This window comes from Eleutherodactylus coqui, chromosome 13 (genome assembly GCF_035609145.1).
Source record: "Eleutherodactylus coqui strain aEleCoq1 chromosome 13, aEleCoq1.hap1, whole genome shotgun sequence".
Lineage (NCBI taxonomy): Eukaryota > Metazoa > Chordata > Amphibia > Anura > Eleutherodactylidae > Eleutherodactylus > Eleutherodactylus coqui.
Window position 1 is genome coordinate 17,840,636 of NC_089849.1, and position 14,393 is coordinate 17,855,028.

The window sequence follows — 14,393 nt, forward strand, 5'->3', positions numbered from 1 at the left end:
TTCTAAATCCGTCCTTCACTGTCTGATGATACAGGACACGGCTTATGGTTGAAGGCGTCTGAAGGACATTGCAATAAGTGCATAATTTTTAAGGTCATAATTAAAGGTATTCTCCAAAATTTGTCCAGGGACAGGAGGAAAGGGTCAGTTACTGTATATTACTTGGTGCCATCCTTTCTTACCATTGTGCCACCAATCTGCTTGTTTCTGGGGCCATTGCAATTCTTAGACTACAGAATGCTAGTGGTACATCAGTAGTCTAAGACATTACATGCTGCTCTGATTGGCCAACGCTGCTCATGTGAGCAGCCAATTCAAAAGTAGCGGTCTGATCACCAATGCACGGTGCGCATCAATTAGTGATAAAAGCGTGGCGGCTATCTTGGAACACTGTAGAGGGGCCTCAGGAACAGATTCAGATCAGCAGTAAAATGGGGAAAAAGAAAAGGACAGCAGGTAATATAACCCCCTCCTTCAGTCCATTGTCCCAGAGTCAATTTAAGCAGGCAGACAACAAAAGTCGGTATAATCATAGTATTAAACTCCTGCAACAAGCTTCTAGTATCCGCCAAGTTAGCCTCTCTGGACCATCTATGGTATGATATGTTTGATGTAGCACATTACAAACATACTGAAGGCCAATGACGCTTGTGATTGCACCACTGGGTCAGAATAAAACCTTCAATAAACAGGCAATTTGGTGAGTAGGGGCATACATAACGTGAAGGGGTCCACACAGCAAAACAGTGCCCCCCGCTGGAACTGCAATTACACTCCTCCATCCCAAAAAAGGACATCCTTCACATTGTTGCCCTCCCCTTCCTATCCTTTGTAAGGGCCCTTTCAAATGGGACAATTGACAGTCGTCCAAGCGTAAATCGTTCCTGAGCTTTTACACAGGAGCTCTGGCTCTCTTTGCTGAGCGATGATCGCTGGGATGACTGTCGGGCACTAAAGTGCCCGACAGTCGTGCCAAGTAAAATGGCCCTATGGCATCACTACTTGCTGGTTGTTTCCTGCATTACATGTTTGCTAACACTACTGTGATAGATTAGGACAAGCCTGAGTTGCGCCCTCTCTTTATATGGGTTCCCAGGTTAGTTTTGTGACTTTGTGTCATCTGGGAGGTGACTTTCCTTGCAGTTTTAAAGAGCACCAAACTATATGTAGAAAAACCATAGTCCAGGAGTGTTGGGTCTTTTTCTTGGCATACATGTTTTCTCTTTTCATGCTCTCTGAGTTGGCAAGTTTAAATGGACAATGCACACAAAACTTGTGTGATAGTTAAGGTGATAACTAACAAAAGTGTAAACCACTTTATCAAAATTACATTTTTTTACTGAAAAATGCCTCTAAGGGTGGCTTTACACATGGCAACTAGCGGCTGAAAAAAATCACTCAAATAAGCGAATTTAAATGATAGTTGTCCTACAGGGCCAAACAGGGTTCCGAGCAGCAAATCGTTTATTGGTCACTGAAACAAGCAACTGTATGCATTAATATGGCCATACAGAAGTACTTAACCCCACTTGCTTTCGCGAGACAACCCCTTTAAGTTTTAATCTGTGCTGTTTGTTCTGAGCCAATCAGAAGCCCCCTGTGCTCCTCCCCCTCCCCAGTGAAATACTGAGTGAAAAGCTGCAGCTGCATCCCCCTCCTCCCAGTCTTATATTTGCTATTTTACACCAGAAGGATATTTGAATGACTGAGTTTGCAGACAGGTAAATTGGAACTCCAGGCTATCAGAAGGTATGAAATGTATTACAAAGTTTCATATACTCACATGTAGTACTGATTTATGCAAAATAAATGATAGTTTTCAGCATTTTTCATGTTTTTTCCTTTCTTAGTCAATTTTATATACTGCATACGTAGCGTCAGTAGTCAACTATTTACTAATTGTACATATTAGAGGAAGGAAGAGCGTATCATGAATGAAGATGAAGAAGGGGGATCTGTTCTCGACAAGATGGATCCGAGACGCCTCTGGGGATATAATGTGCTCCTGTGGGGAACATTCAGCCTCATCTGCATATTCTAATTGAAATGCTTTCAGGTTTACCGCAAGAATGCACAACGCAGGCAAAGTTTCTGCTGATTCAAAGGCAAAAGTGTGTGCAGTGGGCAAAGTTTACTCGACGAAAGGAGGAGGTGTGCAGAATATCCTCGGGCCGCAACTAAATGGAAAGCGCTCAGCCATGTAACACTGATGAATACACAATCAAAACCTAACCCAGTTTACAATTCGGCTCTCAATTTCTCCGCCAGTTTCTTACTTTCATTTCTGAAACGCGTGAAGGGAGATATTTTTTTCCAGTGAGTAAAAACACTGTCAGCATTAGTTGTGGGTGTAGATGCTGATATTCCGTAGAAACGTGAACTTTGTAACAAATCTATGATACATGAGTGATCTCCATATGTGTGGAAAACGCTGTGAAAGATATCGCTACCTTCTACTTTCTGATGACAACGGTATGTCATTACAATCTGCTATCCTTCAAGGCGCTGATGTTCGTGCCAAATCCTCTAAAAATAACTATTGTTTCTCTGCTTCAGTTTTAGTTTACCCACATTCTGATGCTGACAGCAGGTATAGTACAAGACACATGACTTGGAAGCAACTTTTTTTTTACAATGCATTAATTGCAAGAAAGTATCCGTAAACACGTTTGGGAGTGTTTTTCTAGTAGACCGCATCAGGTTGGGTGGTTTATTTCTTGAGTACAGAGCAGCGTTCCCCTAAAACTTAGCTATCCAATGGCACCACCAGGGGGACAATATAATATAATATAATATAATATATATACATATACATATATATATATACATACACACACAGTGCAGTCAATCTTATTTAAGGATTGACCAAGACCTTTTGATTGATCATCAGGGGTTCGCTGCTTGAGATCTCCATCAATCAGCTGATTTCCGAAGTTGCTGTCAATATGGACAACGCAGGAAACAGACCACGCTTACCACAGCACAAAAGCCCAGGTTGGTATTGCAGGCACAGCTACTATTGAGTTCAACGTAATATCAACCAGGGCCGCTGCACTATGGTCAGTACTTCTGCTTCCTGCGTTGTCTGTAGTGACAGAAGCACCAGGAATCAACTCATCAGTGGGGATCCCAAGCAGCAGGTCCTCGCCAATCATCTCTTGATGACCTGAGGATTTGGTATAAAAAAGAAATCCCCAAAAAAGTCTTGGATGACGTCTTTAACTTTAAAAGGGTTCTCTGCGTTATATAAAGTGCCTCTCACAGGGTCCCCTATGCTGTATAATAAAAAAGCGGATATTCATCTCTTCCTGCTTGTCCTCTGCCGCCAGCTCCAGCCTCACTTGATGTCATCTTTATAGGCTGCAAGCAGCCTGAGCCACCTGCAATCAAGCTGCTGCAGCAAATGACAGCGATGATCATTGAGCATTGTCATTGGCTGCAGCAGCACGTTTACTGTATATCACAGGCAGCCTGTAAACAAATGCAGCAGAGACCGGAGCCAGTGACAGGGAAGGAGCTGAGATTGGAGAGAGGTGAGTATCCGCTACTTTGCTATTTTACAACATGGGGAACTCAGTGAGAGGCACTTTATATAACTCAAAAAAATGGCATAGAGATTGCCCCCTAGTGGCAGCATCAGGCAGTCTTTTATTTATTCTTTGTGACTGGTGCAGGGATGCACAACCTTTCCTGCTCCAAGGACCACATCTTGGACCATTTTCAAGGACTACAATAAACCAGAAAGGGGTATTGCCATCTGAAACATTTATGGCTCATGTGATAATGTAAGAAAGTGAAGCTAGTTGCACCAAGGAGTTTGACTTTTTGCAATGTTTTTTTTTTTATTGCAATGCATTTGTACCCTCTGGCACTGGGACTAGGGTAGTTGGGTGGTGTTGTGGGCGGAAGGGTGGTACTGGCATTACTAAGTGACTCCCTCTAGAAAAGAAGCAGCAGTTTCTGTCATGGAACAGTTGAGAAGTCAGTTCCGCATGTAAGTGTGCTCAGTGAAAGACAAGGCTAGAAGCTGGTAGGAGACAAAAGGACTTTGGCGCTTGAACATCGGCAGCACCATTTGATTATTCCACCTAGTGCAGGAGACAACCCAATTACATCTTTGTTTGGGATTGAGTTTTCGCAATGGAGTGAAGCCCTTCTTTGAACCTACAGCAACATGGATGAAGGCTTGGAAAGCATTGTTGTTAAAATCTCACTGACTGGTTCCCAATCACCATGAAGCCAACACCAGAGACTTGCAAAGAAACTGTTAAGTCCTTGTGTCTGGTGAGACTGGCGAGCTTGGAAACCCTCTGGTCCCAGAAAGCCAAGTAACGAGCCTTTTACAAGATCCACCTGATGTCTACCTCTAACGCAAATGCTCCTCTCTGGAGTCAAAGGATCCCACTCCCCTTAATGATGGCTACACAATGCATCATTACTACTTGCCCGTCCCTGAGCCGTGTACAACACATCTACTTTCTGATATGGTAACTACATCTCAGCAACTACAGACAGACAAGAATTCCTATGACCATATGGTTGGAAGCTGCACGGTTTGGCATAATGGGCTGCATGTGGCCCCTGGGCCGCAGGATGTGCACCTCGCTGTGTAGCCTTATCAAGAATACTAGGAAAATCCAGAAAATTGTTGAAGGGGTTTTTCCACGAAAGCAAGTTATCCACTATTCACAGAATAGCGGACAACTTACTGATTGATGGAGGTCCGACAATAATCCCGATAATAGAATGTACCCTAGGCAATTTGGAAATGGGTTTTTAAACCAGACAACCACTTTAATAAAGTAATTCATTGAGTCTCTCAGCTCCCGCACTTGTCAATGATCTCACTACTAACCCTTATATGTTCTTGACAGGAAACAGATCATCCACCTAAAAGTAGGTGTTTAGTTGCTGAACATTTCGGAGCCCTGATGTGTCATTCCTACATAATAGACCTGTAGAAGTGATTCATTGTTACACAAGTGGAAAACAGTAACAGCTGATGTATCGCATTACTTTATAATGTCTCTTACATGCTGGGCTGTAATTACAGCTACCATTTACTTATCTGCTGCGTGACAATAAAACTTTGAATTATCTGTTTTTCATGTTTACCTAAACATCTTCATCCATATTTTTTATGGAAATCAGGGCTGTTTATAAAGATTATAAAAAAGAAAATAAGATAGCAAAAACTTCATATAAGTTTATGTATTAGAAGTATAAAACTAGAAATGAGTGATGTAAACATCAAGAGCAAGCCTGGGGGCAACTGATGGGAACCACTTCAATAAATCTAAGAACCACATCAATTGGGAACACCTCAAATCAACTGGGAGGCCTTTCAATTGACTGATAACTTTTTCATTCAACTGGGATCTCCTTCAAATCAGCTGAGAATATCTTCAAACATGCTGCAAACCCATTCAAGCATGTTGAGAACCTCTTCATTTTGCAGTATAACTCTTCAATCAGCTATGAGCCCTTTCATCAACTGGAAACCCCTTCAAATCCACTGCAATACCCCTTCAATCAACTGGGAATCTTTTCAGTCAAATGGAAATCCCTTCAAACAAATAGGAACCATTTCAATTTACTGGCAACCATTCAATCAGCTGGAAACCACTTCCATCAACTGGGAACCCCTTTCATCAACTGGGAACCCCCTCCATCAACTGGGAACTTCTTCAATCAACAGAGAGTCTTTTCAACTGAGAACCCCTTCAATCAGCTGGGAACTCCTTCAATCAGCTGGGAACTCCTTCAATCAGCTGGGAACTCCTTCAATCAGCTGGGAACTCCTTCAATCCGCTGGGAACTCCTTCAATCCGCTGGGAACTCCTTCAATCCGCTGGGAACCACTTCAATCAACCCGGGAACCACTTTAATCAACTGAGAGCCTTTTGATCAGCTGGAAATCCTTTCATTCAGGGTGCATTCAGACGACCGTATATCGGCCGGGTATTCACGACGGCCGATATACGGCATCTCTCTCTGCAGGGGGAGGAGGCTGGAAGAGGCGGTAGCAGTGCTCTGAGCTCCCGCCCCCTCTCCACTATTTGCAATGAGAGGCGGGATGGGGGTGGGGCTAGGTTTCGGGAATTAGCCCCGCCCCGTCCTGCCTCTCCTAATTGAAAATAGTGCAGGGGGGTGGAGAGGGGGCGGTAGCTCAGAGCACTGCTCCCGACTCTTCCAGCCTCCTCCCCCTGCATAGAGAGACGCCGTATATCGGCCAGCGTGAATACCCGGCCGATATACGGTAGTCTGAATGCACCCTCAAGCTGAGAACCCCTTACATTTGCAGGAAACTCCTTCAACGACCCATGATCCCTTCATTCAATTGGGAATAATTTTAATCAACTGAGAACCCTTTCAATAAACTAGGAACTCATTAAGTAGGCTAGGAACCCCTTCAATTAACTGTGGTCCCTTTCAATCAACTTGGAACCCTTACAGTCAACTGAGCTCTCATTTGAATCAGTTAAGAACCTCTTCAAAAATGCTGCAAAACCCCTTCAAGTCTGTTGGGAACCTCTTCAATTTTCAGTACACACCTTCAATCAACTTTGCGCCCTTACACCAATCGATAATTCCCTTCAAATGCACTGGGAATCATTTCAATCGAGCTGAGAACCCCCTCAATCTTCATAAAATCCTTTCAACCAGCTGGAGCCCCCTTAAATCAACTGGAACTACTTCAATTAAATGGGAACCATTCAATCAACTAGAAATCTGTTCAGTCAACTGGGAACACCTATTAACTGGTAGTCATTTCAATCAACTGTGAACCCCTTCAATCAACTGTTGGGCTCTTTTAATCAACCCAGGAACCCCTTCTATCAACTAGGAACCCTTTCATTCAATTGGTGGGCCCTTTCAATTAACCAGCATCTCCTTTAAATCAGTTAGGAATGTCATCAAATATGCTGAAAGCAACTTCAGGTCTGCTGGGAACCTCTTCACTTTGTAGTAGCTATGAGTCGTTTCATCAACTGGAAACTCCCTTCAAATCCACTGGAACTCCTTCAATAAAGCTGGTAACCCATTGAATCAGCAGAAAACCCCTTCAACCAGCTGGGACCAACTTTAAATTAGCTTTGAACACCTTTAATCAAACCTTTCACATCATCTGGAAATCAATGTGACCCACTGGAAACCATATGGATATCAGTGAATGCTACACTTCTGTTCTCCATGCACAGGAGGTGTGTGTGTGTGTGTGTGTGGTGTGTGTGTGGTGTGTGTGTGTGGGGGGGGGGGGGGGGGGGGTGCTGCTTTAGCAGCCTGACATGAAGAAAGCATATGGAAAAGAGGTATCTAAATGGACAACCCCTGTTCTACAAAGCCATATTTCTTGTGTACAATAATATTAGATAAATATCATTCACTATCCAGTTTATGACAAACAAGCACTATATGTTCAGCTCGTACATTGCTCTATCAGATCTACCTGCAGGATCTCCTTTACTTCCATTATACGACTGCTTAGTATTCAAAAAAATTGTCATTTCTCAATTAAAATGAAATTTGAGAGATTTGCAAACATGAATAATAATTGTGCCTGGAGGGTAAAGTCACCTACACACTTAACTAAAGTAAAAAGGTATCAAAACATATTATAGGATGAGCCGGTAGAACAGAAAAGCTTAAAACAATTAGAGTCATTGTTAGGACACATCACTCTACACAGGGAAGGGGAATTATCACTATTTCCAATCAACGGCCTCCAGAAATAATTACATGTAATCATAGTTGTAGATATGTAGGGTGGAAAATATAAAAAACATGACAGACAGACAGACAGATATATAGATAGATCTCATATTTATCTATCTCATATCTATCTATTTCATATCTTCTATCTCCTATCTATCTATCTAGCTCATATCTATCTAGCTCATATCTCTCTATCTCATATCTATCTCTCTATCTCATATCTATCTCTCTATCTCATATCTATCTCTCTATCTCATATCTATCTATCTCATCTCTCTCTCTCTCTCTCTCTCATATCTCTCTCTGTCTATCTCATATCTATCTCTCTATCTCATATCTATCTTTCTCTCTCTCTCTCTATCTTATATCTATCTCATATCTATCTAACTCATATCTATCTATCTCATATCTATCTATCTCATATCTATCTCATATCTGAGATAGATAGATATGAGATAGATAGATGTGAGATTGATGTCTATCTATCATATCTACCTACACTATTGTCTCCGAGCACCCAGCCAGTTCTACTCTGCAAATGAGTAGTGCTGTGGTGCGACTCAGTGTGGCTACACTAATTGCATAGCAGCACTGCCATTCACTTTGAATGGCAGCTCTACTCAATTAGCGTGGCGCAGCTACAAGGCGACGGGCGGTCTGCGCTTTAGATGCAGCGTGCCAACCTTTCCGTGTTGGCACTGGTACATCTCTCTCTCTCTATCTGTCGTATATGTTTATTGTATTTGTGTCCTTATCAGTTTGCAGCATGATACAGGTTATTATCGCAGTACCTGGTGGCGGCTGTGGTTGAGTGGTTTGTCTTCTACCAGCAGGCGGATGGCAGCTTCCCATTTCTCTGGCGTTTGGTGGTCCCAGGCTGCCACTACAAATACGGCTTGTTTGGAGGGGATCTGCACCTTGCGGGCTGTGTACACCTCTCCATCTGTTCCCACTTTGAAATCTGGATTGCTGGTTTCATACCAGATTCCTTGTTTTCCTGTATTGCACCCATTAAATTTTACTGCAAAAGAGGAGGAGATGAGTGATTAGTATACGTAGACAGAAATGTTCAGCAACTCTATAACCTCACACATCATAGTAATATTTTACAGCACTAGTATAAATGGCCCATAGCAGTTGGGACCCCTTTAGTGGACTTTAGATTGGGTCCCAGGAGCTTCAAGTTTTATCTGTAGGAAGAAAATGAACCTATCAGTGTGGACTGCAGGAAGAAATTGGACGACTCAGAGAAAGCCAATAAGGTTGGTTCAGGCAATTGTGCAACTAAATCAAATTGGCCCTGGTCTATCCCACCCTATAAAGCAGGCTTGCCAAGACTATCATGAGCCCCCAAAGTCAGATGAGCCTGGCATATGTTGTGCCAATGTCTACTCTAAAGACATCAACTCCATCAGATAGTCGGAGAAGCGGTGCAGCCATCCCTGATTGTCCAGGACCGGACAGTGGTGCCACTGAGGAGCTCTCTTGACATGTCTGTTTTGCCAAATGCTTGTATTTCCCCATGTAATAGTAATTCTAATGTATCTTTCTTTGAACTGTATTGTGCCAATACTCTGTTACTCCTTCTGGAAAACTATGAAGAAATTGAAAACTGGGTGTTACGGTCTCCCTTGTCAATCATGTATGCCCCAACAGTCTTAGGCCTCTTTCACACGAGTGTTATTTTGATGCTAATTAGGCGCACCAAAAAAATTGTGACTATTAGAACCAATGGTTTCCTATGGATTCCTTCAGACGAATGATTTCTTTGGCACGCCCAAAAATTGGACCGCAGAATAGCACATAAGGGTGTTATTTCAACGCACTAAATTTCTTGCTGCGCTAAAAAATAGGTCTTGCCCTATCATTGGACTGCAAAATGCAGGAGGCTCCATAGACTCCTATGGGAGTCTATGGGAGCTGTCAGAAAAAGGGAGGGGGAGGGAGTTTAGCAAAGGCTACCGCTGCTAAGCAATGACAGGTGCCTCTAGTGAGGCATTTAAAGTGATTAAATTGTAGTTCTGTCGATTGAGGGATTTCGGATTACAGCATTATTTCACTGTTTCACAAAATAGAGCAGGTTCTATTTTTTTGCACCTATGAGACCCCCACATGCAAAAAAAGCCATGAGAATGAACCCATTGAAATCAATAGGCTCTATTTTCTGCATTTTGTACTAAAATACGGTCGTGTGAAGGACCCCTAAATCTGCTATTTTTTCTGCAGTTGCGAAAGAACACATATAAATCACATATTGTTCCGATAATAAAACTAGAAAATTGCATAGCACATGTATGAAACTCGCATTAACATTTGGGTGCAATTTTTGTTTTTCACCCCCAAAAGGAAAAAAAATGTGTATTTTGAACAGAATCGCCCTAAGGGCAGCTTCAGACGACCGTATATCGGCTGGGTTTTCAGGCCCGGCCGATATACGGCGTCCCTCTCTGCAGAGGGAGGAGGCTGGAAGAGCCGGAAGCAGTGTACTGAGGTCTCAAAACTTAGCTCCGCCCCATCCCGCCCTCTCCCCTTGCAGAGAGGGACACCGTATATTGGCCGGGCGTGTAAACCCGGCGGATTCACGGTCGTCTGAATAAGCCCTAAAAAACAAGACATACTACGTGAAAATCGCCCGTGTGAAAATCGCCCTTCATGGAGGAGGAGGCTTAGGGCTTCTACCCACTAGCATTTTTTTTAATGCTGCGATATCGCTACATTTCTTTCAATAGGACTTTGTAATGTTAAAATTGCAAGTTTGTGCTTTTGCGATTTTTGTGCGATGCGATTTTAACATTAGAAGGTCGTACTGAAAAAAATGCAGCGATATTACAGCGTAAAAAAAAACAAAACCCTAGTGGGTAAAAGCCCTTAAGGAAGATTCAATGTATTTTTACATCAGCAGTTTTTACACGTGATTCCTGCACGTTGCGAGATGCACAGAAATCGCACGTGAAAACCATTATTATTTTAATTATATTAATAATTATTTTAAATGGCTTTATTTACATGGACGATTTTTCTCTTGGACTGAGAGTCTAGGATAGAAAAATGGCAGCATGTCCCATTTTTGGGTGATATTAGGTGCATATTATTTTCTATGGAACTGAAAGAAAAAATCACATCGCACTCGAATTCCATGCGATGTGCATGCGAGTGCGATGCAATTTCTCTGTTTTTTACTATTGAAACAACATGCTATTTTCATGAGTGTGATAATTGTATGTGCAGCAATGTGATGCATCGCACCCGCAAGCAAAATCGCAGGTTTGCAAGCACAATATTAGTCCGAGTTTCTCGGACTGATATTGCACTCGCCTGTGTCTAGATTTGCTCGAGCCTTGTAACTACACATGTTACAAGGCTCGTTCTAAGCTTGGACAATGACTTACAGGGGAGCTAGTCCCATTAGGTGGCACTAGTGAGACAGTTTTCTTCCTCCTGGTAGAGAGCTAATTTGCAAACTATTTTCCCATGGAGCATTGCCAATAAGACTCCATACACAGCTGGGTCTCCTTAATGAGAACGAGTACCCTCCCCCCCCTTAAGCTAGATCTACGCTCGGAATTTCGTCCATGTCTACAATACGCTGTTCCACTCGCTGTATACTGATTGATGCATTAGCTGGATTTTGAAAGCACTCAGCATAAAAAAAATCCCGTGTATATCTATACGAGAGACACCGCTGTCATATAAATATATAATTGCCGTATGTCCCAGTGTTAGGTGATGGAGCTCTTAGTGGTTGACTGATGGGTGAGAGACATAGGGAATGACATGAGAAGTGGTAGACTACTTCCAAATTTGTCGCTGGCGCTCAATAATTGCCAGCTGCTTTATATTATAACAATGAAGTTCTCCCATGTAAAACTCTAAATAAATATGGACATTGGCGCTAATGTCCTCTGCACGTTGCAAGTGGATGGGTTACGGCTTGTCATACAGGTGCAATGCTCTGCAGTCTCATCCTTGACGTGCTGAACTAGCATCCAGAAAGCTGCAATTAGCTTGTTGAAGTGGTACTGTAGCATCTTTCCGGGTGGGGGAGAGGGGGACGGTGTGCGCCGGGGATGAATATTTATTAAACTTTCTGCATGTGCGAATGGAAGTGTCAGCAAATGCAGCACTAAATCACCCACCGGTGAGAACAAGTGACATCTTCTCCTGCAGAAACCAATGGGGAAAGTTACCCAGCATTTAGGAAAACAAGGGAATGGAAGCAATTACGTTAGGAGGATTCATCTCTCGGCAATTGCTCTGTCAAGGCGTCTATGATTTAATTACTATTTTTTCAGGAGAAAGCCAAGCAAAAAACAGAGTACATTCTCCCCGCGCCTCTGATACTCTATTCACTCCACAATCACCTTTATTTCTGGTCGGCTATGTAGCATACAGCTCCCCAGGCATCGCCCCCACCCCGAGTCTCTACCATTATCACCTCTGCAATTAAGCTGCCAGCTCCCTAAGAGTGACGCTGCCTGCATATTGCAGCTGTGCCCGATACCAGTGCCACCCGCTGATAACACGAAAGAGACATTTCCAGAGCTCAGAATCTGTGTGATGCTTTCTTCTGATGGTGTAAATCAGGGTTGTTCAACCCGCGGCCCAACACAAGGGGGAGGTGAGGCTGCAAGTGGTACCTGGCAGCGGCAGGTTGAGCTTTCGCTCACTGACGGGCTCATACAGATGATGGGGCAGCGGGCGGCACTTGCATCTCTGTGATTCTCTGACTTGCTCAGTTACTCCGGGTCCAGGGGGGGGGCAGTAATTCTTCTTCCTGCCCTCTTGAGTCCTGACCGCTCCTATCCAGTATAGAGGTGAGGAGAAGAAACGGTGGTGTCATTGTGGTCAGCCGACGCTGTGTGTACCTCTCCTGGTGTCTAGGGGCAATGGTTATTTGGAGGACAATGGGGGTTGTGTGGAGGACAATGGGAATTGTTTGGAGGACTGTGGAGGAAAATATGGGTTATTTAGAGGAATGTGTGGGACAATAGATCTGGAAAAGATCTAGAAAAGCTTCAACAGTGGGCGGCAACTAACAGAATGTTATTTAACATGGAGAAATGCAAAGTCCTACATCTGGGCAAGAAAAATTTAAAAAACCTTATACAGAATGGGAGGATTTGGGTTAAGCAGCAGCAAATGTAAAAGACTTGGGTATGCGCATAGATCACAGACTGAACATGAGTCAACAGTGTGATGCAGCAGCACAAAAGGCAAACACAATTCTGGGATGTATTGAGAGAAGCATAGAGTCTAGATCACGTGAGGTAATTATCCCCCTCTACTCTTCCTTAGTCAGACCTTATCTGGAATACTGTGTCCAGTTCTGGGCACCCTGATTTAAAAAAGACAGACAAACTGGAATAAGTTCAGAGAAGAGCTACCAAGATGGTGAGCGGTCTGCAAATCATGTCCTACGAGGAACAGTTAAAGGATCTGGGAATGTTTAACTGGCAAAAAATAAGGCTGAGAGGAGACTTAATAGCGGTCTACAAATATCTGAAGGGTTGTCACAGTGCAGAGGGATCAGCTCTATTCTCATTTGCACAAGGAAAGACTAGAAGCAATGGGATGGAACTGAAAGGGAGGAGACATAGAGTACATATATTTTAAAACTTTCTGACAGTGAGGGTGATCAATGAGTGGAACAGGTTACCACGGGAGGTGGGGATTTCTCCTTTAATGGAAGTGTTCAAACAAAGGCTGGACAGACATCTGTCTGGGATGATTTAGTGATCCTGCACTGAGCAGGGGGTTGGACCCGATGACCTTGGAGGTCCCTTCCAACTCTAGCATTCTATGATTCTATGATAGGGGTTGTATGGAAGATGATGGGAGTTGTGTGGAGAACTGTGGAGGACAATGGGGATTGTGTGGAGGACAATGGGGGTTGTGTATTCAATATGAAGCTCAAGACAACTCTTTTTCCAATGTGGTCTGGAGACACCTGAAGGTTGAACACCCCTGATGTAAATTAAGGGTTGCAGGCTTTCAGGGCATGTGGGGACTTGTCGATCTGCATGGAGAGCCGTAGGTTGGAGACCACTGATGTAAATAATTTCCAAGTATAGAAGCTGAAAGAGTCCTTTTACATGGCCCGACCACTTGCCTATTGTAGTGAGCGCTGACTGACAAGACAATAGTATATAAATCAATGTTCATTACTGCCAACCACACACAGCAGAGGATTGCAGTTATAGGGGCAAACGATCATTAATACAATCCTTAGTCCCCATACAGACAGAATTTGTCAGCAGCACATCCCCCGTGAAAAGATGTGCTTCTGAAGAGCAAGTATTTTTATGTCAGCATAAAAGAACCAATTGCTGATGAATGCTGGCATATTCAGATGGGTTGATAAATAGGCAAGCGTTCCTAGGAACATTCATGCCTGATCGTTGGCCTGTGCACAAGGACGTTGTATAAGATCGTTGGCTTGTGTACAAGAACCTTAAAGGTGTATAAAACTAGAAAAAAGAAAGCTCTACTCTTCCCTGCCTCTGGAACACTGGTGCTCCAACCTATGTGTTCGAATGGACAACTCGCCATTCCTTAGGGCTATAACAGCAGGTGACCAGCTCCAGCACTATTTGGGGGGAAAAAAAATGAAAGGTGAGACTCCCGTGGACAGAAATTTGGATGACCGAACAGTGGAAAAACATTACTTGGTCAGATGG

At 43.3% G+C, this 14,393-nt stretch overlaps 1 protein-coding gene across 1 annotated transcript in view; it reads right to left on the minus strand.

Annotated features, from left to right (window-relative positions):
- CDH4 (cadherin 4) overlaps positions 1-9,358 on the minus strand; it is a 200,863-nt gene extending 191,505 nt beyond the window's left edge. Inside the window, exons 1-2 of the mRNA XM_066585897.1 lie at positions 9,340-9,358; positions 8,508-8,737 (exon numbers count right to left, since the gene is read on the minus strand). Coding sequence (XP_066441994.1) covers positions 8,508-8,737; positions 9,340-9,358 — 249 coding nt within the window. The remainder of the gene's footprint in view (positions 1-8,507; positions 8,738-9,339) is intronic.
- Between the last annotated feature and the right edge of the window lie 5,035 nt (positions 9,359-14,393).